The following is a 26,295-nucleotide window of genomic DNA, read 5'->3' on the forward strand; positions in this document are numbered from 1 at the left end:
GATGAGTGTCAAGAGAATATGGAATTAAGTAGAAACAGAGAGAGATAGAGAGAGAAGGAAATGTCATAGAGACACAGGATCAGACTGTGGAAAGTGATGCAACAAATGTGCATCTAATTTTTGTTTTGCTGTTTATCGACCAACAAATTGTTGGTCTAGGATAAATTTTCATTTCAGCGTATGTGCGCGTACTGTATAATAGCAACTAAACTTTTGATTAAAAACCCAGTAACATGGAGTTACCATGGAATGGGAGAGCTGGCCCAGCTCTGATATATTCCGGATTTTTATCACTCATCTCTATGTAAGTATTACTCAGAGCCCAAGAATCTCAACTGGAAAAGACCATTACCCATGAGTGTACACTTCGATGCACATATTAGCTGATCAGTGCTGTTCATGGTTTGTGAATGTACCTCGGTGGGCAGCAAATAAATTGGGCCACCGATAATCCCCACAATTCCAGGTCTTTATAGATAATCCCCAATGTAATGGCCAATATGACATTTTGATATTTTGGCAGGTTTCAGATGACAGTGTTATAGGAAATAAGCAGGAAGATGGATGACATAATAATTGCTGGCATACTCTTTTGTTGCAGGTTATTACTTGGAGAGGTGGAGGGACAGCTTTCAGCCGACCCCCAAAGTCTTCCATTCATCCTGAAGAGACTGAAAAAAGAGAGCGACGAACCAGAAGGTGGTCCTCCAGGATGGATGGTAAGGAGGAAGAGGAGGAGGAGGAAGAAAAAGGAAAGAGAGTGGAGCGAGGAAAATGTTGAAGAACAGGAGGAAGAGGAGAGAAAGAGGGTGGAGGAAAGAGAATGTTGAAGAAACAGTAGGAGGAGAAGGAGGAGGATGAAGAAGAAGGAAATAGGATAGAGGGAGGAGAAGGTTGAGGAGGAAGAGGAGGAAAAGAGCATGGAGTGAGGAAAAATGTTAAAGAACAGGAGGAGGAGGAGTGAGAAAGTGTGGAGGGAAAAGATGGTGAACAGGCGGAGGAAGAGGATGAAGAAAAGGGAAGATGATGGAGGGAGAATGTTGAAGAAGAGGAGGAGGAGGAGTGATAAAGTGTGGAGGAAAGATAATGTTGAAGAACAGGAGGAGAGGAAGGGAGGAAAATGTTGATCAGGAGGCAGAAGAGGATGAAGAGGAAGGAAAGAGGACAGAGGGAGAATTTTGAAGAAGAGGAAGAGGAGGAAAAGAGAACAGGAGATGAGGAGGAGGAGGAAAGAAAAGAGGAAGGGGAAGATGAAATGGAGGAGGGACAAGGAAGAACAAAAGAAGGGAAGAAGGAAGGAACATGTCTGCTATTGGAGATGCTGTTGTTATTGTAACAGGAATGAGTGATTGATAGAGTGGATTAGATATCAAAATTTAGTTTAATGCAACACATGATTTGAATTGACAGAAAATTTAATAATCATCAGAATATTTTAGTAATTACGTTTGGTCCCTCTTTAAAACCATGAGGAATTCATTACATGTGATAATCAGGCGTCATTGTATATTATATACAATATTTTTCAAAAAGCACATTTTGACACGAGTGGAATTAAATAGGAAAATGTGGTGTTTACACAATATGTACACATTTGATGTAAGGGATACAAACATGACTAGAAATGTATAATCTACATCAGTACATCTGACCACCTATCTGTTATAGTATGCTATTATCCCGATAATTGCCCTAACATCGAACAAAGAAACTTTTACACAGTAAGCCTACCTTACACCGCCCGTGTCCCCCAGGCCGCACGCACGTCCGCCCGTACGCACGTAACCAGTCACCCGCCATGACTCTTCCTCTTCCCTGTTCGCCCACCATCGCGTTTAGACGTGTTTTCGATCTCTCGTGATAACCCGACTGCATCAGCGGGATCCCCCAGCAATCAGGCAATATCTTTCCTTATTTTTGCTCCTTGATTGTTGTATCACATTTGTAGATCGTTTTTGTCATCATTTGTTACCGAGAAAGGGGCGAAATCGTGAATTTTATTTCGATCCAAACCTCCGCGGTTTTGTTTCGCGCTGCCCCATACGTTTGTATGGTGTGTGCACCGTGCCTCGCTTCTCGCCACGCACTGGCGGGTTTTTTCCCCCTTTCTCGTCTTAGCCTACCTCGGTTCGGCTTTTTGTCGTTCCTTTTATGTTTTTTCCTCCTCCCGTTCATGCTTTTATACCTTCTCGGGAGTTTTTTGGTGTTTTTTGACCTTTTTGAAGGTGTTAGAAACATCGAGGTTTCTTCGTAGGCTCTACGCCGTGAGTTAGTATCTCGTTACCGTAGTTAGCCTATGGCTGGCCGTGGGTGGCCGTCTTCGCCATGCTTGGGCTATGGCACGCCATTAGCGTCATTATTACCGATCGTTGACCTATGGCAAGCCCTTTGGCCATATTTACTCAACTTGTAGTCGTATGGCACGCCATTAGGGTCCTTATTATGGTTTGTAGACCTTATGGCTAGCCCTTTGGGACTTAATTGCACCTTGTCTTTGGGTTTTCGTCCCCAGACTCGGTTCCGTGCATGTTTCATGTGTGTCGTGCCCCCCTTAGGCCTTTATTGAGGTGGCCCACGCCTATGGCGCGCCTCTGGGGCTTCTTTTATATTTCGATTGGGTGTTTTTCTCACCCTTTTCGCACATGTTTCATGTTTGTTTACTGTCTCTTGGGTATTTTATGCTGAGCCTTCAACGATAATTTTGTCGGCCCAGCTCGGCCCAATTCCCGCCCCTTGTCTTGTACGCTTTTAAGCCTACTTTGACTTGGTTTTTGAGTCCCTTGTTTTAACATACACTTTCTTGTAAAGATACTTGTATGTTTATTCATGTCTACATTTTCTTTATGTTGTTGCTAACTGAGTCCTCTTCTCTTTTATACAGGATGACTCTTAGATGCACTTCTTGTCGCCGGGCCATTCCAGATTGGGACGCACATCCAGTTTGCGCTTTGCATCGCACGTGCACCCGATCTAGTCCCTGTCCCACGTGCTCCACTTGGTCAGACCCCTTGTGGGCCACGTTGGAGGCTTGGCTATCCTCCCACCCCCCCATACTTAGGGCTCCGGCCCTGGTTCCGTCCGGGGCCGCACGGCCGACGGACTCAGAGCTTTCTGCTCGGAACCCCCTCGCGGAGGGAGTCTCTTTGCCGGTCCCTGAACCGGAGGGGCTCGGATCCGGCTCCGCCGATCCGCCCCTTGAGATTCTCGCTTCTGAGGGAAGTGATTCGGGGGAGGAGGGTGGTCGTCCTTGGCGACCTGACCGGAGTTTGGCTGGCCTCTCGTCCCCCGGCCCTAGCCGGCCCATGGTGACAGAGAGCGGTGGGGTGCCGCCACGAGCGCCTTCGCTCATGCGAGCCGCCCCCACCCCGCCTGCTCGCAGCCCTGCGGCTGCAGCGGCGTCCAGCCTCGGCCCCGCCCGTTCCCCACCACCCGGCTCTCTCAGGCCGGCGGCGGCGGGGTTCGGGAGCGGTGGTGCGCCAGCTGCGGGTCCGCCCCGGCTGCCCACCACGCGGGCCCCCTCCTCCCTCCGACTCGGCCAGCACCCCAGGGTGCATGGCCCTAGGTTGGTAACTGCCCGCGCTCCTAGCAAGCCGGCACCTACCACCACTGGGACCCTCCCCGGCCCGCCCGCTCGGGCGGCGCCGGTTGAGCCTCCCGCTCGGGACTGGCAGCTTTCGGCGGCGTCCTTGACCGGCACCCCACCGGCCGGACAGCCCTTAAGCTCGTCCCTTGGGACTCTGAAGAGGAAGAAGAAGGCTAAGAAAAGGCCTTCCACGGCCCCTTCTGCCTCTCCCTCTTCCAAGAAGTCCAAAACCTCGGGCAAAAAGAAGAAGAAGGCTCCTAAGGCTCAGCCTAGTGAAGCTGAACTCTTTGAGGTGTTCAGCCGCTTCGCAGAGAGCCGAGGCTGGTCGCTCCCCGGCCTTCCGGCCGAATCGACCGCTGCTTCTTCAGTGCCCATGGCCCCACTGCCGCCACGCGGGGAGCTCATAGCCGGCACGAGCCGTGCTCCCGCGGCACTAGGGGCTCCGCCCGGGGAGGAAACTTTCCCCTCTCAGGCAGAGAGCCTTCGACTGCATCGCCCGGCCCCGGCCGCTGTCAGTCAGGCTGCGGTAGCTACCTCTACTGGTGGTCTGCTCTTACCGCCCCCTATCCCACGCCCTGCCTCGGGCCTGACGGCCCGTTCCTTGTTGGACGATAGCGCACTGCCAGCGGAGACTTTCTCCCCAGCACTAGCGCCTCCCCCTTTCCCACCCCTCTCTGATCAACTCGGGGTACCTGCCTCAGAGTCTGACCCCTCTTTAGAGTGGGAGTCTATGTCCACCTCATCGGCGGCGCCCTCCCTGATTGGGACCGAGGCCCCGCCTGGTTTGAAACACCTCAGTGAGGAGGCGGAAGCCTTGCTCCTCCGCTACCTGGAAGAGTTTTATACGGTCCGCCCGGACCCTGCGGAGCAACAGCCCCAGGCGTCCCGACTCTTCCGGGGGGGATCGGGTACTCATCCCGGCATTCCACTCACAGCCGACTTCAAGGATGAGTACGGGCGCATCGCTCGTGAACCGTCCCCCAGGGGTGGCCCTCCTGGTTTGAGAAGAGCGTTCACTTTTCAACCGGGCGACATGGCCCGTTTTCTGTCCCCAGAGACGCTATCCCCCGAGCTGCTTGCTCTAGGCGATTACGTGGGGAAGGTCAACCCCCTACGCAGACGCTCCTTTCTTGAGGAAGACAAGAGGTGGACGCATATGTCCATCTTGGCCAGATCCACGATGCGTCTGGCAGCGTACGCGGGTGCTCTGACCAATTTGGCCGTACAAGCAGACGACCTGCGGGTCTCTCCAGAAGACAGGCAGTTGCTCGACGCACTGCTTATGTCTATCTCGGAACAACTGTGGAAACAGTCTACCCGTGCAGCCTTGTACACGACTCGTCATCGCAGGAACCTGGCTCTAGAAGCACTGGGTTTTTCAGCTAGACAGCGGGTTCAGCTGACCGCTGACATGCCCTGCGAGGGCCCCTTTCTGTTCTCAGGTCAGTTTGCCCCTTGGATCAGGGATGAGTTAGCTAGGTGCCAACAGGCCCGTGAATTGGCCACGCAGCTCAGATCCGTCCAACCACGAGCCCCCCGACCCCGCGGGGCCGCTCGCCCCTCGGCGGGACCCCCCCGCGTAACGGTCACCTTGCCTCCCCCTAAGCCGCCCCGCCGCTCCGGCCGCGGGCGCCGCAGTCACAGGGGTAGAGACAGACAGCGAGGATCAACCCGCCCGGCCGCCAGGGGCCGCGGCGGCTTTTGACTCCTTGCCCCGAGCGCTTCAGGCCCCCCCAGCCGGGGTGGGCGGCCGCCTTCAGGCCTTCCAGCCGGCCTGGGCGGCCATTACGGACGACGCCTTCGTGCTCTCCGTTGTAGGCGGTGGCTTCTCCATCGAGCTCGCCACTCCCTTACCCGGAGGCGTCATCCGTCTTTCCCCCCCTCGCTTGCCTCCCCTCAGACACAGAGGCATGGCGGCCGAGATCGCCGCCCTCTTAGCGAAGGGGGCAGTGGAACGGATCCGCGACCACCTGCGGTTATCCCTTTCCCCTACCTTTCTGGTTCCCAAGCGCTCGGGGAGCTTTCGCCTCATTCTCAACCTCAAGAGAATAAACAGGCACATCCGTACGGAACATTTTCGAATGGAGACATTGGCGTCCATACTCCCTTGCCTCAGACCGGGAGATTGGACAGTGTCCATAGATCTCAAGGATGCTTACCTCCACGTCCCGATAGCACCAGCATCCAGGGACCTGCTGGGTTTCTCCTTCGAGGGGAACGTGTTCCGCTTCCGCGCCCTGCCTTTCGGCCTGAAACCCGCACCACGCCTATTCACCAGGCTCGTCGCGTGTGTAGCAGCCTTCCTCAGGCAACAGGGTCTGAGGATATTTTGCTACCTCGACGATTGGCTGTTAGCAGCCAGCTCCCAGACCCTGCTCTCTCACCAGTTGTCATTTCTGCTGAGAACAGTACAGTCTCTCGGGTTTCTCATAAATTGGGAGAAGTCGGAGCTCGTGCCCACACAACGCCCAACCTTCCTGGGTGCAGTGATAGACATCCCCCGTCAGCTGGCGCGCCCCAGCCCAGCTCGGGTGTCTACGATCATATCCGCCGCCCGCCGTTTCAGACGGCAGCGACGAGTCCCTGCCAGATCCTTCCTTCAGTTCCTAGGATATCTGGCGAGCCTGGTCGATGTGCTGCCGGACTGTCGACTGCACATGCGCCCCCTGCAGATCCATCTGCTCAGTCATTTCCATCCGTCTCGGGACCCCTTGACGAAAATGGTTCCCCTGCCCCCGGCCACCCGCCTGTTATTCAGGCGATGGTGTTGCCCGGAGTTTCTGAGCAGGGGCAGCCCTCTGCAGCCCCCCCATCCCTCGCTCACAGTGACTACCGATGCATCCCACAAGGGTTGGGGCGGTCACTGTCAGGGGCTCCATGCCTATGGGGACTGGTGCCTTTCGGCTACCCTCCCCCACATCAATGTGCTGGAGTTTCAAGCGGTTATCCTGAGCCTCCACCACTTCTTACCTCTACTCCAAAACCAGACTGTGTTGATCCGCACAGACAATGTCACAGTGGCGGCATACATCAACAAGCAGGGCGGCACGCATTCCCCACGCTTGAATGCCCTCGCTGCCACACTGTGGAGATGGTGCAGGCGCAGGGGGATTTTTCCCATGGCCTCGTATATACCGGGCAGGGACAACCTCATTGCGGACTTCCTGTCCCGAGGCCGGGTCCTCCCCTCCGAGTGGAGACTCGACCCGCATATCATGAGCCGACTGGTGAATCAGATGCCACCACTGGAGGTGGATCTCTTCGCCTCGGAGCTGAATGCTCAGCTACCCAGGTACTGCACGAGAGTGCAGGACCCCGCAGCCTGGCGGCTGGACGCCTTCTCCTTCCAGTGGAAGGGATTCAGAGGCTATGCGTTCCCACCCTTCCCCCTCATTCCCCGCGTCCTGCGCAAGATCAGGCGGGACCAGGCTACCATCCTCCTTATAGCCCCCTGGTGGCCAAGGAGGTCTTGGTTCCTAGAGCTCACAAACCTACTGGTGGGGAGCCCAAGGCTCCTTCCAGCTCGCCCAGATCTAATAGCGCAGCCGGTGTCGGGAGCTCTACATCCCCGACCGACCTCTCTCCACCTGATTGCCTGGCCCTTATCAGGGAATCCGGTACTCAGGCGGGCTTGTCAGAACGAGTTGCTTCACTCGTTGCCCGCAGCCGGAGAGAATCCACCCGGGAGGCTTACAATTCCCGTTTGGCTGGATACTATTCCTGGTGCCAATCTCACGGGGTGGATCCCCGTTCAGCCCCTCTAAGAGATGTGGCGGACTTTTTGGTTTCCCTCTTTGACAGAGGCTTAACCATCTCTACCATTAGGGGGTATCGCTCCGCCATCGCGGCAGTGCATACTGGCTTCGAGGATGGGTCCACTATATCCACTGCCCCCGCCCTCTCAGGCTTACTTCGCGCCTTTTTCTTGGAACGCCCCCCGACGAGGAGATTGCTCCCTTCCTGGAGCCTTCCCCGTGTGCTAGAGGCGCTTGCCAGGTCGCCTTTCGAACCCTTGGCCGAAGCCTCCCTTAGGGATTTAACCATCAAAACGGTTTTTCTCTTGGCTATCGCATCTGGGCAGCGCCGTAGTGCGCTGCATGCTTTGTCTACCCTGCAGGGCCACATACGGTGGGAACGGGCTGGTGTGAGGCTAATCCCTAGCCCTTCGTATGTGGCCAAAAATCAGACAGCAGCCTCCAGTCCGGTTGAGATCTTCATCCAACCTCTGGCCGCTCATTCCTCTGTCGCAGAGGACAAAGTCTGGTGTCCGGTACGGGCCCTGAAATATTACTGCGCCCGTACCAAGGACCGACGCTCCGGGGATCAACTCTTTGTAGTGACTAAGGAGCCCTTCTCTGCTGCCTCTAAAGACACCATATCGAAGTGGATTGTTGCCGCTATCAAAGCGGCTGGCTCAGAGGCTCTCTCCCCGGGGGTAGCGCCTCGCGCTCATGACACTCGCGGGATCAGCGCCTCCTGGGCCTTATTCGCAGGAGTGTCGGTTGAGGAGATCCAAAGAGCAGCCTATTGGCGTTCTCCCAATTCTTTCATTTCTTTCTATCTGCGGGACGTTCCCGCTGCTGTGCCCTCCTTCTCTAGGGCTGCCCTTTTGTCAGCGGCGAAGTCCCGTTGATTACACCGCCTTACAGCCAAGCCTCCCTTGTTAGTCCGTGTCGGTCTAGCATACTATAACAGATAGGTGGTCAGATGTACTGATGTAGATCATGAGGATCAGGCGTGATCCTCTTATCTACGAGGTACATCGACCACCTATCTGTGTCCCCCCCTCCTTCCCCTCGCCTCGCGGCGCGACTTGACTGTGTGTCCCGTTTGCGGGTGACCTGGTTGTGTGGAACTGGAGGAAGAGTCATGGCGGGTGACTGGTTACGTGCGTACGGGCGGACGTGCGTGCGGCCTGGGGGACACGGGCGGTGTAAGGTAGGCTTACTGTGTAAAAGTTTCTTTGTTCGATGTTAGGGCAATTATCGGGATAATAGCATACTATAACAGATAGGTGGTCGATGTACCTCGTAGATAAGAGGATCACGCCTGATCCTCATGTTTCCTCATTTTCTGTCATTCTCATGCTCCCTAGGTGCGCTACAATGTAGACCCGTCATTCCTCAAACCGGGAGAGGCAGGGCTATTCCTGCATTACCTTGAGAAGCAGACATTCCACATAGACACCTGGGACGGAGATTCTCTCCTGCTCCTTGGCTCAACTGCTGTCGACCTCAAGGTAGGCATTGCTAAAACTTATTATGCAGTTCTCCGATTGTGACACCATTGGTACATGTATTCGCATGAAATCTGACTCCAGAATATTGTTGTGTAGAAAAAAAAAAGGAGCAGCAGCAACGAAAAACAGAATGAAAAGCAAGCTAATCTAAAGATACAAGCAAACTGGATCTTAAATGTGATCTTCCCTGTCTGTGAATTCTTTAATATGGCTTGAAGTAAAGCTATGGCCTGTATTGCTTGTTCAAGTACCGTGTTGTTGTGATTGATCGTAGAGTTGTAATCAATACAGCAAACATAAAATCTAAGTGCAGGAAGTAGTATGGGATTTCAATGATATTGCTTATGTCATAAAGTGAGTAATATTGTTTTTGAGTGATTGGGTATAAGTACAGACTAAATTCAGTCTTGAATCATTAATATCTTAGAAATGCTCTGCCTGAACAGTCTCAGTAGGATTGGCTCCACTAGTTGCAGAGAACAAGGACTCAATGAATACAATAAAGTGCACAACAGGAAATTGATTTACTTTTTATTATTTAATGTTACAGCAACTGCTACGGGCGGGGCGAGAGGCCGTGCAGGTGACCCATGAGGTGGATATCATGACAACAGAACACAGTGACGAGGATTACGTTCTGACTGGAGACCTGGTGAGTATTCAGTGTCAACTGCTCAGTGGTAGTGGATGGATAGAGAGAGAGAGAAGTCCATTCTTTCACCTCCCCAAAAAGCATAGCGTAGGGGAATTTCTTATAAAGAGGACCTAAAGATCATGACAATTCCATTGTTGTATCAGAGGCTTCTCACTTCTGTAAAAGTGGATATTTTGGCGTGAGTAATTTTTCGTGCTAGGCTTGGTAAGATGAATTTCATGTGTTTTTTATTCTGCGGAATCGGGACGCTAACTACTGGAACATAAGACATGTAAAAATATTTGCTTGCTTTTATTTCCACACTAGCTTCTGGTTGCGTGAAATGCATGAAAACTTCAACACCGTGAAATTTCCTTTTTTCACAGTACATTATGGTACGAAAAGAGAGAACCATAAAGAATTGGGACCTGCAAACAAACCTTGTTAGAAGATGGTTTTGCTTTTATGTCACTCCTCTTTCTAATGAAGTTTCCACTGTACATGGTTCATGCTGTAGAGTATGTGATTAAAGAACACAGGCCATAATTATTTCTTCACTTCATCCTGAAAGCATAGTGTATATTTCATAGGTTTAGAGTGTGTAAATAGGCACAAGGCATATTCATTCATAGCCTAAGTTAGACTTGATAGCATAATGTAAAGGACAATGCTTGAGAGGAATTTTATGCTGTGAAGCAAAATTCATTGTTCATGGAAGGGATAAAGAAAGCAGCACTTTCCCATTCATAAATTTCACTAACTCATACAGATGCTCTAGAATCAATTGTGTTGTACAGTCATCTACATGTATGTACAGTAGAAGATACCATAAAATATTACACTTGTTCACTTCTAAGCAAGCCATTGATGTCCAATCACACTCTTGATTCTGCCTCACACAGCAACGAGGTGGAAGCATCCGCCCTGTGGGCTCCAAGAACGTCACGCGAGGGCGCCTGCACCTGCGACTGGCCAACGTGGGCCACCAGGTGGACGCGAAGCTGGTGAAAGCAGCCACCCTGCCCCTCCAGGACACCAAGATCATCGTGCAGGAGGATGGCAGTGGAGCCTTCCTTGGGGGCAGCCTTCACGCTGGGACCAAACAGACAAGTAAGTCGGACAGTTCCATGACATATGCTCCTACAACAATATATTTATATAAATTGTATATGTATGGTTCCATGATATTTGAGCTCGTGGCAATTGCTCCCATTAGATCTGCATAAAAAGCCAAACATAAAACCTACTCCCACACAAAACTCTTACCCTAATCCTGATCCTCACTCAAACCAATCCTAAAACCCAATCACAACTCTAACCCTAACCTCAAGTCCTTGGAGAAAATAAGACTAGAGCAATTGTCGCAGGAGCTAATGTCATGTAACCAAGTACGATACAGTTACTTTCTGTAAACTATGGATATGATTTCTAATTACAGTACAGTCAACCTGCCATGAATTGAATCCAAAGGGACAAGAGAAAATCTATCTTTGAATTCTGACTTCACGTAATAGAATAAACACATGCATATATTCATAGCTGTCCTGGTAAATGTTTCTTCGACCTACCCTATTTTTTGACTTACAAGATGTATGCGAGGTTGACTGTACCATTTGTATGTGTGTATATTTTCAGCAAAATATAATGAAATGGAAAATGTATTCTTACCTATTTCAACCATATGTTAATATACTTGTGTATGCAATCTTGTATTATAAAACCAATTTTTATCTGTGTACCAAGCTACCATTCTTTATTTTATTTTTCTCCAGCTAACCATCTTCAGTGGCTTACTTAACCTGTTGAGGACAGACTGATTATGCTACAACATGCATTTCCCATAGACACGTGTCCAAGTATACTCAGGACTCGTCCTCAACGGTTTTATAATCAGTCAGTTCTCGTAATCCTTTCCACCACTCAATCTACCTTTTATATCTATCCACAGATATGTCTCAATGTAAATTTCTTTTCATTAAGTAGATTAGTCATACTCCATTTAAATCCTCTCTATTTTGATGTCAGGTGCCAGTCTTGCCAACCTGAAGCAGAAGCGTAGCTTCCTGGCCTCCCACATGGCAGAGGCGGACCAGGAGCTGGCCACGGTACTCTTCTCGCGGCGTGACAAGACCACGGCAGTCCTCAAGGAGTCCAACCGGGAAGGCGACCACGTCAAGCAGCGCAAGCTGGCCCGTATGGAGGCAGTGCGCCAGCAGGAGGGGCGTGAGAACGGACTCGCCAACACCCTCCTTGTGAGTGATGGGGGGTCTACCTTCACCCTGCTTCTTTTCAGTTTTGTGTGTGTCGTATTTTCGGTTGACACACAATTACCTATAATTATGCGTACTATACTTGTTTGAATACACTGGATGAAGTAGCTGCAATTCCCTATGCACAAGAATATCTGTAAAGAAGAATTTCTCTCAGAGCTGTTTTCCTTCAGTTTGTGATGTAGTAATGATGTTAGAACTTGTGATTCAATGAGTTGGATTATTAAGTAGGCACATGAAAATCAGCATACAATGTTGATTCAGTAATGTGTGGGAATCAACATAAGATTGGCATACTTCAGTTCTTGAACAGATGTTTGTATGTGTTTGTGTGTTTAAAATGCATCCCTAAAAATTGCTGGGAGAAAGGGAGGATTATTTTCTAAATTCACTGTTATTTTATTTTTGAAAGTGTGGTAATTTCTGTCATGATGGATTATATTCGTTAGTGTATTCTGTGAAAGGAATCACATTTTGTTTGTGTTTAATAAGAAAAAAAAAATGCACCGTAATACAGTTGTTATTTAATATCTGGCTGTAAGATTGCCAAAGTTAGGCCTCTCCTTCCCTTATGCATACAGAGCAATAATACATTGATGTTTGTTTTTCCAATCCTGTTTTTTTTTTTCTCTCTTCTGCTTTAAACAAAGGTGAAGAAAGAAGAGAAGGTTCAAAGAATGAGAGACCTGAAAACCATAGAGCTTTACAGGTGAGCTTCAGTAGTGTTTGATTATGAGTGGGCTGTACTCCATTGTGTCAGGCCATGAGTGTGATGATGAAGAGGATGCCAGCTGAGAATAATGCTTGAAAGGCTGATGATGATGATGATGATGACGATGATGACGATGATGATGACGATGACGTTGATGATGGTGATGATGACGATGATGATGATGATGATAGTGGTGGTGGTGATGATGGTGGTGGTGGTGGTGTTGGTGATGGTGATGGTGATGATGATGATGATGATGATGTAATCAATATTTATGTATAATCCATTTGATCAATTGATAATTGATTTTAGAGACAAAAACTTTAATCTTGCCTGTCCTGTGATCAAGCTGATAATTCAGATTGGCAGTTTATATGTAAAAACCCAATACCTGTGCTAGTTATAAGCTTTTATCATGGGTCATGAAAATACTTACTTGGCATCCAACAGCTGCTAGCACATTTTGTAACTTATTCTGAGAAGAAAAGCAAAATTAAAAACAAACAAACCAAACAAACATGTTCTTACTTCTGCAGTGAAAATTGCCAGAATGTGAAAAATGGCTTCAGATGGTCAAATGCATTTTTGTATTCATTATTACATTTAGTTTCTCACATGGCTGCATTGCAAATATTTGTATATTTGTTGATGCAAAGGCACAATTTGCAGCTCAAACTCTGCTAATATTGCATTGTTTAATTTGAAGTCAATTTAAAATAACCTCGTTATTAATGTAACAATTATTAATTGATGGTAAATATTAGTTTCATCATGATTACTGTCATTGTGATCATTAGGTGATCCGAGTATCCTCTCGGATCACCTTCTGTATCTGTACGGATTCTTTGTTCTTCTTCTTCTTCTTCTTCTTTCTTTATTTCTGGACAAAAGTTGTGTATCTACGTACTCAGAAAGTTATCACAGTATCAATTTCAAACTCATACCATATATGTATCATGTCCCAAAGACGAAAAATTTTATAAAATCATAGTGATCAGTCGACCGTGACGTCACTATGACGTCATTATATGAAAACACATTTTCATCCATATCTCATTAACAGAATAGAATTCTTCAATGAAATTTACGTCACATATATTTTAAGTCAAGCGAATCCTACTCATATTGTCAAAATTCATATTTATCTAAAAACGCGCGCGTACGCACGCGTTGAAATATTTGTATGCTCAAATCGAGCTCAAAATTTTTTTGCACACGTTTCAGACCATTTGGAGCATTTTTTGAAAAATTGAAAAAATTGGACGGACGCGTACGCGCGCGCACATATTCGCACACACAGCTCATATGCAATAGAAATTTCCCGTTTTTTTACACGGATCGGATGTCCAAAATGTCAAGGAATATTTCTACCAAGTTTCAAGTCGATCCGACTCAATATGACGTCATACGGGCCCGTCAAATTCAAAATTCCGCGCGTGCGTCAATGGGGATACACAGTGCAAGTATGCCAAAAAACCGCCAATTTTAAATCGGATTTTACTCGTCAGGATGGACAATGACCCCCAATTTTCTTGACATATTCTGAAAGCTGATGAGTTGTACATGTTATTTCATGGGTTGGCTATGCTGACAAAATGATTAAAAGATATCAAATTTCTTAATAAAGTAAAAAAAGTAAATTTTCAAAATGACGTCATCAAATTTCAAGTTCACTCAAGCGTATCTCACTTATCCTTTGCCAATTTTCACCCAAATTTCAATATGTCGTAGCTTATGAAATGTTCTTTCATAAATATATAAACATAAAGTTAATTGGATGACGGCATCACCTCGTAAAAATGGATTGAAAGTAACCTTGTCAAATTTGACCAGTTTACGTGTAATCTCTATGGGAGTGCAGTTTTTATGGAAATGAAAATTGACATTACTATTCTTATCGAGCACTTATGCTTCGGTGAATTTCTCCAAGATTTTGATATGTTGTAGCTGAGACTTTGGGCTATCGTTAATGTGCCCTTCAATTTTTCATACGTTGTCGGGATCACGTCCAAAAACTTGGTTAAAATTAAAGCTTATCTTCGATGTATTTTCATATTCCTTTCTTTTTGCAATTTTCTTTGCAATAACTCACGAAAAACATACCCTATCACCACCATATTTTGCACATGTTTAGGTCATGTCACGTACATTATTTCATAAAATAACAACTACTTGATCGGACGCCATCTTGGGTATGTAAATTAGGGTCAAAGGTCATAAATGTATCATCCTGTATCTTGGTGAGTACATGTTCTTTCTTTCCCATATTTTGTACACGTAAAGACCATGTTTCAAGGATCATTTCACAAAATAACCACTTTTTGCTCAGATGTCATCTTGTCCGTGGAAAGTGGGGTCAAAGGTCAAATATACTTCATTCTGTATCTTCGTTAGTGTACACGTAATTCTGTACCATAGATGGCAGATCTGACTTCCTTTTGTAAATGAGAATCCAAACATCACACGGCCAATGTCCACTAAACACTGATGAAACCGGTATGGTCATGCCTATTTGGATCAGGAGACTCAAACAGTTGATTTCCGAACAGATCGGATCACCTAATTTGTCAGTGTTGACAAATTCCGGTTCTAGTTAATGTTGATATTTCATTCCTACGCAGAGAGAGATCCAAAAAGGAGGGGATTCTCAACATGCTGCAGTCAGTCATTACCACGGAGCACACCATCAATCCATCCTTTGGAAGAGCCGAGTTCTTTGAGTTCGTCCTCAAGAATCCGTACAATGCCTCACACACCATCTCAATCCAGTGGGAACACCCAGATCTGAGGTAAGACAATTAATGATACTTTCACCCTGAGTCTCCCCATCTATATAGTAATGTGGGTGATTTTATATGATTCTTTGTTGTTGTTGTTGTTTGGAGGTATTTTGGGGGTTGATTGGTTGATATTTGATTGGTTGGTTGGTTGGTTAATTTTCTTTTCTTTTCTTTTCTTTTCTTTTCTTTTCTTTTCTTTTCTTTTCTTTTCTTTTCTTTTCTTTTCTTTTCTTTTCTTTTCTTTTCTTTTCTTTTCTTTTCTTTTCTTTTCTTTTCTTTTCTTTTGTGTTGTGTTGTTTTGTTTTGTTTTGTTTTTCTGGGGAGGGGGTGGGGGTAGTTCAATGTTCTGTGCTTTTCCAAAATCAAGGTAAGATTGTCCCTGTGTTGCACTGACCAGCAGGGGTCAAAATGCACTATCCACCTTGAGCTTTATATTTGACCTATTACATACAAAAAGTGGATGTGCCATGTATCCACTGATTCCTTGAGAATTGCCAAGTCATAGAGGTAGTGAGTTAATCACAGAATCTGATATTTTTTATTCTTAATCAGGCAGTTTATAAATGTTGACGTTGAATGTGTACTTTTCAAATTTATATTTTGATGGCAGTTTGTGAAAGTGTATTTTGATCATTATAACTGTGATACAGTGTATACAGTATGTGATATGAGTGTTTTATATACCCCTTTGGGTGACTATGATGTTCATTGATTTATGCATTGTTGGATAGAGGTATATTTCTTTTACCACTAAGTACTGTGTCAGGGACTTTGGACAGTGTGTACAATGCTATGGGTTTTTGTGCCACTCAGCACTCAAAGTGTTAATGATTTATTTTGTGTAGCGTGATCACTGACACCAAAGAGTGGAGGCATTTCAAGGCTGTCTTTGAGACTTTCAACACACCCATTGAGGAGGGTCTGTTTGATGGCAGTCAAAGGCAGGAGGGAGGAGCCCCAACCAAGGGGGAGGTGCCAGGGTTGAAGGTCTTCCTCAGACCCAAGGAGGAGGTCAACATCCCATTTAAGTTTCAGAGCTTCAAGGCAGACCACACTGTGACGTCCAATGTGAGTTGCCATGGTTATTCAGCAGAAAAATACTTGTGCCATTGATGATGATGATGATGATGATGATGACGATGATGATGACGATGATGATGATATTGATGCTGCTGCTGCTGATGACGATGATGATGACGATGATGATGATATTGATGCTGCTGCTGCTGCTGCTGATGATGATGATGATGCTGATATTGATGCTGTTGATAATGATGATGATGGCAATTATGATGTTGATGATTAAGATGCCAGTGATGCTCATGACAGTGATGATGCTGATAATGATGCTGCTGCTGCTGATGGTGATAACATTAATGATAATAATGATGATAATGATGATAAAGCTGACAGTGATAGTGATAATGATAACAGAAGGATATAATATCAGCTATATTCATTAGAGCAGTTCCTGCTTACACTGTAATGAAAAAACAAATGATTACAAAGATGAATATTATAAGTTGGATGTAATAAGTTAAACTCAATGATTCTGATTTAGGTATAAGAGATAGTAAGAAATTGTTTGCATTACCAGTCAGAGTGGAGTATTTTTAATGATAGTTGTGTGTTTTTGTTGGATTTTTTTTTTTGTCTTTGTTGATGATGATGACGATGGTGATGGTAGTTTTGAAGACATGAAGAACGAAATTGAACAAAACAATTGAATGGAGAGATGACAGCTTCTATGCTCGTAACATAGTTGCCATCAATTAGATATTTGCAATCATTCACATTTATCTTATTTTTATTGATTTTAAATTACTGACCAATACTGATACTTCACCTTTATCATCTCATTAGACACCATATGTTGGTCCTCGATCGCAATTCCATCTTCGTGGTAGAGACAACAAGGTTGATTCAGCTCTGGAGTCACAACTTGTCAAGGTAAGTCCCACATCGGCCTATGCCTCTCTAGGCAAGGAAAGAAATGAAATAAATAGCACCAAGGAGTTAACCATCAGAAGCCAGAGACTTGCTGTGTATTATCCTCTTTCATGGGGGTCCTGTGGCCTTGTGTTCTGTCTTATTCTATCCCATAGCATCTTACACAATTTATTCAAGTGCTTACAACCAGATGGGCACTTTCTCTGTAGGCCTAGGACAAAGTCAGCTGAAACCACAATATAAAAATCCTTGTGTGTTTAAAGTAATTGGGAGATGGACTGCAATATGTACAGTATGCTAACTTTAATACCAGTGAAATCAGAGTTTAGTGAAAGTACATTTTGAGTTCAAAATGACAGACTTTTGTGTAAAAATAATGTGTGAACATTTTTCACTTTGCCAGTAAGGAATAAATGCTTATGAGTTAAAATTTTCATGGGACTGACATATGTAGGCACCCTCAGATGAACTAGACAAGGAATATAAAATACCTTGCCTCTGAAAGGGCATATGCACTGCTGCCAGGGGACTTGAACCAGGGACCTCATTACTGAGAGCCTGTGGTCTTATCCACTAAACCACTATGGCTCCTACATTGATCTTATCTATCTATATGCATATCTGTTTGTCTGTCCATACAGATATTGTATGTATGTGAAAGATTCTTGATTTCACGTTATGTAACTTAACTCTTAATGTGCCAGACCCAAAACCCCTAACGTGCCAGACGTTTTTACCCAACGCCAGAAAGTTTACAAACTGGATTGACAATGTAATTTAAAACTGCCATATCTTTGAAACTATTGACTGTTTTGAATTGAGTTCTACACAACAAATATCAAGAAATGATTGTTCTTTGGTGTCATGTAGTCAGTTTGCTGTAATATCTATCTGAACCTGAAATATTGCAGAAAAAAATCGATATCAGTAAAAAATTATCATACATTTTTGTGTAGTATGGAAAGAAAGAGTCAGTCGTGACTTTTCTTCAATAGAATGCTCCCTTGACTCTGTGAGAAAGTTTTAGAGCTACGTTTCCTCTTTCAAATGATGACAAATTTGTCTTCTAGAGTTGTATAATTCCAAAGATATTGGCAGTTCAATTTGTCTTTTCAATTTCTTTTTCTTCCTTGGTAATTCATTCCCAAATCTGAGTCCTTTAATCCCAGATCCTGTATTTGAAACTAAAGTAAATCCCGGGTCCTGGAAGAGTGTCTTTTTCCACTTGAGAAGCAAGCACCTACTAATCCTTCTTTTGTCTCTATATACTACGGGCGGGCGTACTCTATTGAAATCGGCAGGCCTTTGTCCACGAGGGGTTTGTGCTCGCGCAGTTCCTTGGTTTACAGGTCTACTTTCCGTCCATTGTACGTGTGCATAGACAAGAACAAAAGCGTGTTCTTCTTTTGTATATGCTAGCATGGGGATGATTAGTGAAGTTCACCAAGACAAAAGGATGAAAAACTTGACTGACGAACAAAAGCTTGACCCTCTTTGAGGGACAAAATGAAAGCCACTCCCACAGGAGAGCACCCAAGCAGAACAATACAAGTGGAAACGCATAGACAACACACGCAAATTCAGTAGCATACACATGCGTGGTTTATCAATAAGAATTTTGATCTATACACAGCTTGCAGAGGGTTCGCTCTCTGCGGATTTTCCCAACGCGAAAAAAATACATCTAGCCGAAAAATCATGTATTTACTCAAAATTTTCCTATGTAAGTATACTCATATTTCTAGTGGAAACAATGGCTATGCTAATCAACTACCAGTACATATCAGTGGCAGTTTCCTGGTGTAACACATTATGGTACAACAATAACTTAAATGACCAATGTTTTTTGCGCTCTTCTTAGTCACCGTTCGGCGACTATGGCACGTCAGGACTAAGGTCGCCGTTTGGCGACCATGGCACGTTAAGAGTTGATATGTTACTGTATTAAACAAAATGAACCAAAGTGCCAATACATGGATAAAAATGAATAGTGTAATTTCTTATTCTTTCAATTCTACCTTGTATGTATGTTTATTTGTCTTCTCTGTTCTCTGTCTAGGTGTACTTCAAGACCCAAGACAACAAGGCTATAGCTGTGCTGTCCCTCAATGTTGACCCTCAGCCCCACATCATTGACCAGACTTTCCGCCTCCAGCAGCCAGAGCACTCCTTCTGTCGAAAGTCCATTCGCCTCCCTGCCTTCAGCTCAATCATGGGTACACATTTGCTATTTACTTCATACGCAAATACTGTATTTTGTAAGGGTTTTGTTTTTGTGAATTTAGCAAATCATGTGCTATTTGCAAATTACAACGTAAAAAATATTAAATTCCATCCTGACATGTACGCAACATGCACACGTTCTTGTACTGGTACAAATAAGATGCATGATAATACAGTTTAGTGGACCTAAAACACTTTTTTGTGCACCGTACAAAGGAATATATAAGGTGTCATCACTTTGGGCCCCCCCCCCCATTTTTTTTTTAACCCGGAATAGATATAGATCTTGAAGTGTGAGCACGGTAAGGTTATGTTTTTGCGCTGAAGACTTTCTTTTCTTTTTTTTTTTGCTTGTTAGCTCATGAAACCTGGAAGTGGGCCCCCACCCCCCACTTTTGAAAACACTCTGCCGGCCCTGCTTCATACATGCATTAGAATTGCCATGACTCAACTCTGATGCTCAATTAGTCAATATCCTGTCAGCAAACACACCAATTAATAAAAATTTGATTGATATTTTGTGATCATATTTAATGTATTATCCATTCATTTGTGCATAATTCAACCCAGGTCCCATGGCCATTGACAGAATATTTGTGAAGTGCAGTGACGACAATGTTATCTGTGAGACAAAAAATACTGTAAGTACTTGATATACCTGATGATGTTTAATAATACCATGCTGTGCAATCAATCATGTATTGTATGGGCGATGACAGATAATGCAAATTGAAAGTTAAGGCTAATAATCCATCATTCCATGTGAATTCATGGTCATTCCAAGAATAAGTGATAAATGATTTGCTCTGCCATCAGAGCTAAATTTAGCAGCCCATAAAAGAAGTATATAGCACTTGAACACATAGATTAAGCTGAGGAATAAAATAAAGTTCTTTTTCTCTCTCTCTCTCTTAGTGTAAGATCTTCTGTGGTGTTATGTCTGATTAGAAAATACAAGACTAGGGTTATGTTTTTATTCATTTGTATAAAGTGAAATGTTGCAAAAGGATTAGGTTTCTCAACAAGTTTGCCAGATGATTGAGGGGCAGAAAGATTTATGATTTCATTCCAGACTTTCAGCCTACTTTAAAGATCAATAAATCACACACTGAAGCTGTTGAAGCATCCTGAAAAAAGAAAAAAAACATGGTTGAACATGTTTGATACTTTTTTTTTTCTTCAGATACCAGGAGAGCCTAATGAAATCTTCCTGAAAGCTGCCTGTGGAGCCTCGCCCTCTGTTAAGAAGTTTTTCATCCTCATTTACTCGTAAGCATGCCTTGTGTTGTGATGCTACAGTGTTAGAAATATTGCAAGGTTATGCCACTTGACAGAACTACACTAATGTACATATGTGAGCCATGTCAAACAGCAGGCTTATTTGGTTGTACAATAAAGATCTTGCCAAGATATAGACTTACTCTTCATATTTGTCCATTAAATTTATCCTTTCTGCTTATATGAGTGTGTAACGTGAACTGTACAATCTTCAACACACTTCAACTGCAACCCACAACAACTTGTTCATCCTCAACTCATATCTGAGCGCCATTGATGCTACCAGGCATTGAATACTAGTGTCTCAATTCACTGATACCAGTCTTTGAAAATTGAAGTCTAGGAATTATGATGAAGTGCTGTTTAAATTGTTCAACAAAGATCAAGGTCTAGTGCCTTATAGTTGCTGTGATTTGTCCTGTAGTTGGTTTGCAATATTATGGTTCACAACATATTACAGTTGGTAGTGCTTCTGAATGTAGTACTCATTGTCACCAGTGTTGACTGAGTTACATCAATGCAAATTGCATGACCTGCATCTCCATCGTCCTGTGTTGTCTTCCACTTACAGGAGCCAGTACTTGTCCCGTCCCCTCCAAACCTGGGAGTTCTACATCCACACCCTCCAGCGGGTTGATGTGACGTGCGTGGAGGGTCAGACGGCCCACATCACCCTGGTGCTGAAGGGGTCCAGCTCCACCCGTCATGTCCAGTGCTTCACCTCCCATCCCGGCGAGATCAAGGTTAAGAGCCAAAACCGCACCCCTCTCCATTATCCCTGTATTCCCCAAACCCTAAACCCTACCCGTTTGGTTTGATATTGAACCTCCAAACCCAGGGAAATCAAGGTTAAGATGCAGGCCACACCTTTCTCCCTTTTCCACATTCCCCAACCCTTAAACCCCACCCACTTGGTTTGATGGTATACCTCCAAACTGAGGGAGATCAAAATTAAACCCTAATCACACCTTTGTGCCCTCCACATATTCCCAATCCCTTAACCCCACACACCTGGTTTAATGTTGTACATCTAACCTGGGGAGATAAACATTAGACTGTGACCACACCCCTGGGCCTCTACCCTCTCCCCCCCCCCCCCCCACACCCCTTCCCAATCCCCCTAACTCCACCCACCAGGTTTGATTTTCTGTTATGATGTTTTTCTCTGATGTCATTGAGGTCAAAGCCTGCCCACCCACCCCCACCCCCTTCTTTGCCTATTTTCATGGTGTAGTATTGCACTTTGCATCCTGCTAAAATACATGTAAATATCAGACCCAACCCCTCTCTCTTCCCTGCTCTTCGGCCCCCACCACAACCACCAACACCACCATATGCAAAACTTACGAGGCCCAGGGCTTCACCTCCCACCCCACCACACCAGCCCTTTCCCACCCAAGTCTTGAGCCAAAAATAAGTTTGCGTCAACTTGCAGTCAGTAATGTTAATGCGTGTACGTTGTACATGTAGGTACCATGCTGGTAGACACTCCCATGCTGGTAGACACTCCCACGGGCCATATTTCATACGAAAGCTTACCAACAGTGGTTCATTAGAGTCGTTGCACATACCACAACAAAGACTTAACCTGTCTGCCAGACTCTCTTAAAGCTTTATAGACTTTGTACAGGATCCACCAGTTTTCCATAGCAAATGGGGTATGAGTGCTCACAGCTGACTGCTTTTCACCAAACTGCAGCTGCTAAAGTAACCTTTCTGTAAAAACCAGGACCCTTGAGTTGTGCCATTTCAGGCAAAAGTCCTGAATTCATGCCCTAATAATATCAAAGTTTAGGTCCTATTGTGTACAAAGTACTTTTGTGTAGATGTACGCTGTACATTGTATTTGAGGCCCTCTCCTTCATTCTAACTGGTATCCCTGTATAATGTGCTAAGTTATCAAGCAATCTTGCCTCTTAGTTCTTAGCAATATCTATCCTCTTGTCAGAAGTCACCATCAAGTAATCACCATCTGCTGTCAATTCTGTCATGTAAGTGTATGTACAATTTTCAAACTGATAAATAAGTTATACATTAATGTCATAATTCTTGATGAAGTTTTGTATTTTTTCCTTGTATTGCTAGGTTGCTCCTGGTGAACCGTTCATGCTCCTTGCAAACTCTGTCCACGAACTCAATCTGGGAGTGCGCCCTCGCTTGAAAGGAAACAAGTTCATGTTCATCAATGTTGTTGGTATCCTTACCTTTACATAAGATTCATAAGTTTTTTTCTCTTTTTTTTTTTACAATATTGGTAATGGTGTGCAGATTCAAATAGTTGTCTGTATTTTTGATGTTCTTAATGTTTTAGGTTTCAAAGCCATTACAAGATTTGAAAAAAAAAATTACACAAAATTCTGTTACAAGATTTTTTTTTCTGTTCTCTTTTTCAGGGGAAAGGGAAATATTCCAACAAATTTGGAATGCAAAATTATTTCTATTGCCTGTTGAAGGTAATGCTCGATCGAGACTTATCTTTTTATATTTATCCTGGTATAGTAGTGAAGAGGTGGATATGAGACTAAGTTAGTGGGCGTAAGCTTCAGCTTACAATGTTATGTCTTTCGGCATAACACTCCTTTTTGACACACAATGTGTAAAGGTGTCAAGGTACTTGTAACTTATGATGGCCCAGGAATGTACAGTACCCAGGAATTTCTGGGATGTGTTGACCAAGTCCAATGTGTAGCAGGTGGTCATCTATTCTTATCTCATTCAGAGCAGCCATCCATACACTAGACATGTACTAAGAGCAATATCTAAAACAGCTACACTATAATGATAATTAAAATAGAATCATGCTGATGAGATAGTTAAAAGTGCTGTTTTTCACTATTTCTAGTTTAAAAAATGAAAAGTCTCTCCTGCAATGTCCTACATACTGACAGACTCTCTGATATAGTTATATGGTAAGAATACAGCATTCAAGTAATGTTGATTCATAGTATGAAAGGTCCTTCCTTGACCTGTAGGCTTTGTCCAATTAGACATTGAGTACCACGTCCTGGTGCGGTCATGGCTAGTATCGGTCATCTGTAGAGCTCCCTACATCACCAAGTCCTTTGAGCTTCAGCTGCCCGTTGGTGGAGGCAAGGGGTCAAATAAGGTAAACTTTATCATTTGAATCATTCATTCAGCTGCAACAGGTGGTTTGCTGTTCATTTACTTTCACCATTGTTAGACAGACTTTTCAGACTTGAGAATGTGATGGCCCTTGCATTCTATATTCTTAAATATGCCTTTCAGGTGATGGTTTCTATAGCTGGGCACTGGTAAAGTAGCATTCTGTGCCACCCTTTCTTTTAAAGAATGCCATAATTAGCATAATTCAAAGGAATTTAACCTCTTCTTCAGTAGCAATGAAGGCACTTATGATTTTTGTTTTAGCTGTGACATGTCATTTGCTGCTGTTAGATTGGTCCATTTTATGACATCTGTAAAACCTTGGCAAATTTTTTTTCTGAATTCATCCGAAGTGCTTGCATTATCGCAGACATTGAATGAATTTTCTGTTTGCTCTTGTTGCATTCCCTATTGTGGAATGAGCAAAAGTTTTACATTTTGTCCTTTCCAAGATTGTAGCATATACACAGCATATAAAGTTGTGCCTAGTGGTAATTTTCTTTGATTATTCAATTTGATATATGGAGTGATTGTACCTTATTAAAGAGAAAGAAAAAAAGACATAGGTTTTATAATCATGTAGGTGTTTGTGTTTTTATTTGTTGAGTAGTATGCTGCAATTGAATTTATTTTCAAATCTGCAATACATTTTCTTTCTAATTTTTGTGACTGACATTTTGCAGAGGATCAGCTACACCAATCGGTATCCCCAGAAGAAAGTGTTCTTCATCAGATGTAACCGTGACGACCTGCTTCAGTTCAAAGAGACGAGAATAGAGGTGGGTGGAGGAGCTGTGATTTGATGGGGGGGGGGGGGACAAATGCTAAGGTTCATAAATGAGCTAAACTATTAAGTATAAGATTGCAGAATCATAAAACAATGTCATTTATTTTCAGTTCTCTTGTTCAACTTCTCAAAATGTGTTTTCTGAATCATATGTAGATTTGTTTGCTATCTCTGCTCAAAAACTTCCTCTTGAATATTCAGGTTTCAGGGCATGATTACTGTAAAACGTGATATTTTAGCGGCATGAAATTTTCGCGAATTAGAGCAGACAGCCTTTTTCACTGCATGAAATGTGCCTCTTGCATTCAATACATATAGTGTAGACAAGAGCCTTTGCGTGCCTTATAATTTCGCGAATCTTGGCTCACGCAAAATTAGAATGCACGCGAACATTCCTTGTTTTAATGTATGCTTCTTCAATTATTACCAAGGTCACTTTGTCGTGTGTGTAACAATATACCACAGTTCAGGGCTGCCATCATTAAGTGTTCTAAAAATAAGGTGAAATAATATGAGATTTAGCGAGATGAAAGCTTTCCAAACGTGAGAACACCTGGAGAAACTGGATATAATTGTGGTAAAACTTCTAATATCAACTCATCAAAACGTTACAAACCCTTAATAGGAAGTATTTTGTAAACATGCCGCAAAGCATGATCATTGGCATAATGTATTTGCATTGTATGACATGGGTATTGGAAACATGATTTCAATAGCAAAGAGAAATGTTTTTGAAAGATCTGGGCCAATGAATGCTTGTGGATCTTTTTTCTTTCAGCTCTTCTCAAAACATATCATAGTTGTTTAAAAATGGGTGACATATTTAGACCCATAACTTACTTATCAGTCTCACTTTGAATCTTCATGGCTGTTCTCTCTTTCCTACACCCGCACACACCACCATCCTTTCTTCCAGATTGGAGGGGGTGAGACACACCCCCTTGGTCTCCGCTTCGCCCCCAACCACCAGGCTGGCAACGCTGAGATCCTCATCTTCATCAACAACGAGGATGACAAGAATGAGGAGACTTTCCAAGTGACGGCCATCTACTCATGACAGTCCTAAGATGTGCGACCTTTGAATCCACCCCCATCCCCATCATCAAAAACACAAAAGGGCCATTCTTATTTCAAGAAAATCATGATGTAAAAGCTCACAATGTTCTGCACTGCATATCCTCATTGCTCAAAAAAAAAAAAAAAATGCGATGTTAGCTCAACCGAAAAATGTTTTGGGAAGAACTGTGTATGCCCAGTTTATCCGTTTGACGTGTGCTAAAGGAAGAGCAGATGCAGAAGTCACATGAGTAGATTTGTGATTTTTCTCCTACGTACATTCTCATCACGAATCGCCCTCCGAATTTTTGTAACTCGAAACTTTTTTTTTTTGGTGCAAAAATTCCAGTGGAATTTGGTACAGTTGCTAGGTGACATTTGCCCTAACTTCATGGGTTTTCAAGTCCAATGAGAATGGCCCTTATATGTTTTATATAACTCACATATTGAAACCTTCTATTGCAATCAATCACCTTGAAAACCTCAGTGAGAACTGCCAGCATGTTGTTGGAGGAAGCATTTTAGTGATCTACTTTGCAAGAAGCTTGATGAGAGGGGAACTCAAATGTAAATCAGCATTGCCAAAATGAATATACATGTATGAACTCTTACATGCTGCCTTGATGCTTGTAGCAGTCTTTTCAGCTGCCTGTGAGATCA

The 26,295-nt window shown here is 44.2% G+C and overlaps 1 protein-coding gene and 1 pseudogene across 1 annotated transcript; both read left to right on the plus strand.

Annotated features, from left to right (window-relative positions):
- The window catches only part of LOC139727262 (nephrocystin-4-like), a 78,983-nt pseudogene extending 62,703 nt beyond the window's left edge, over nt 1-16,280 (plus strand).
- Nucleotides 16,281-19,253: 2,973 nt separating this feature from the next.
- LOC139727261 (nephrocystin-4-like) lies at nt 19,254-24,569 on the plus strand. The gene is given in 8 exon segments (XM_071638218.1): nt 19,254-19,384; nt 19,962-20,032; nt 20,575-20,660; nt 21,241-21,412; nt 22,755-22,863; nt 23,657-23,775; nt 24,476-24,493; nt 24,495-24,569. Coding segments are annotated over 8 exon segments (654 nt in total). The 5' UTR covers nt 19,254-19,380.
- The last annotated feature ends 1,726 nt before the right edge of the window (nt 24,570-26,295 follow it).

The sequence above is a fragment of the Diadema antillarum genome, unplaced genomic scaffold (assembly GCF_040938485.1).
Source record: "Diadema antillarum isolate AM-2024a unplaced genomic scaffold, OU_Dant_1.0 seq00000124_RagTag, whole genome shotgun sequence".
Taxonomy (NCBI): Eukaryota; Metazoa; Echinodermata; class Echinoidea; order Diadematoida; family Diadematidae; genus Diadema; species Diadema antillarum.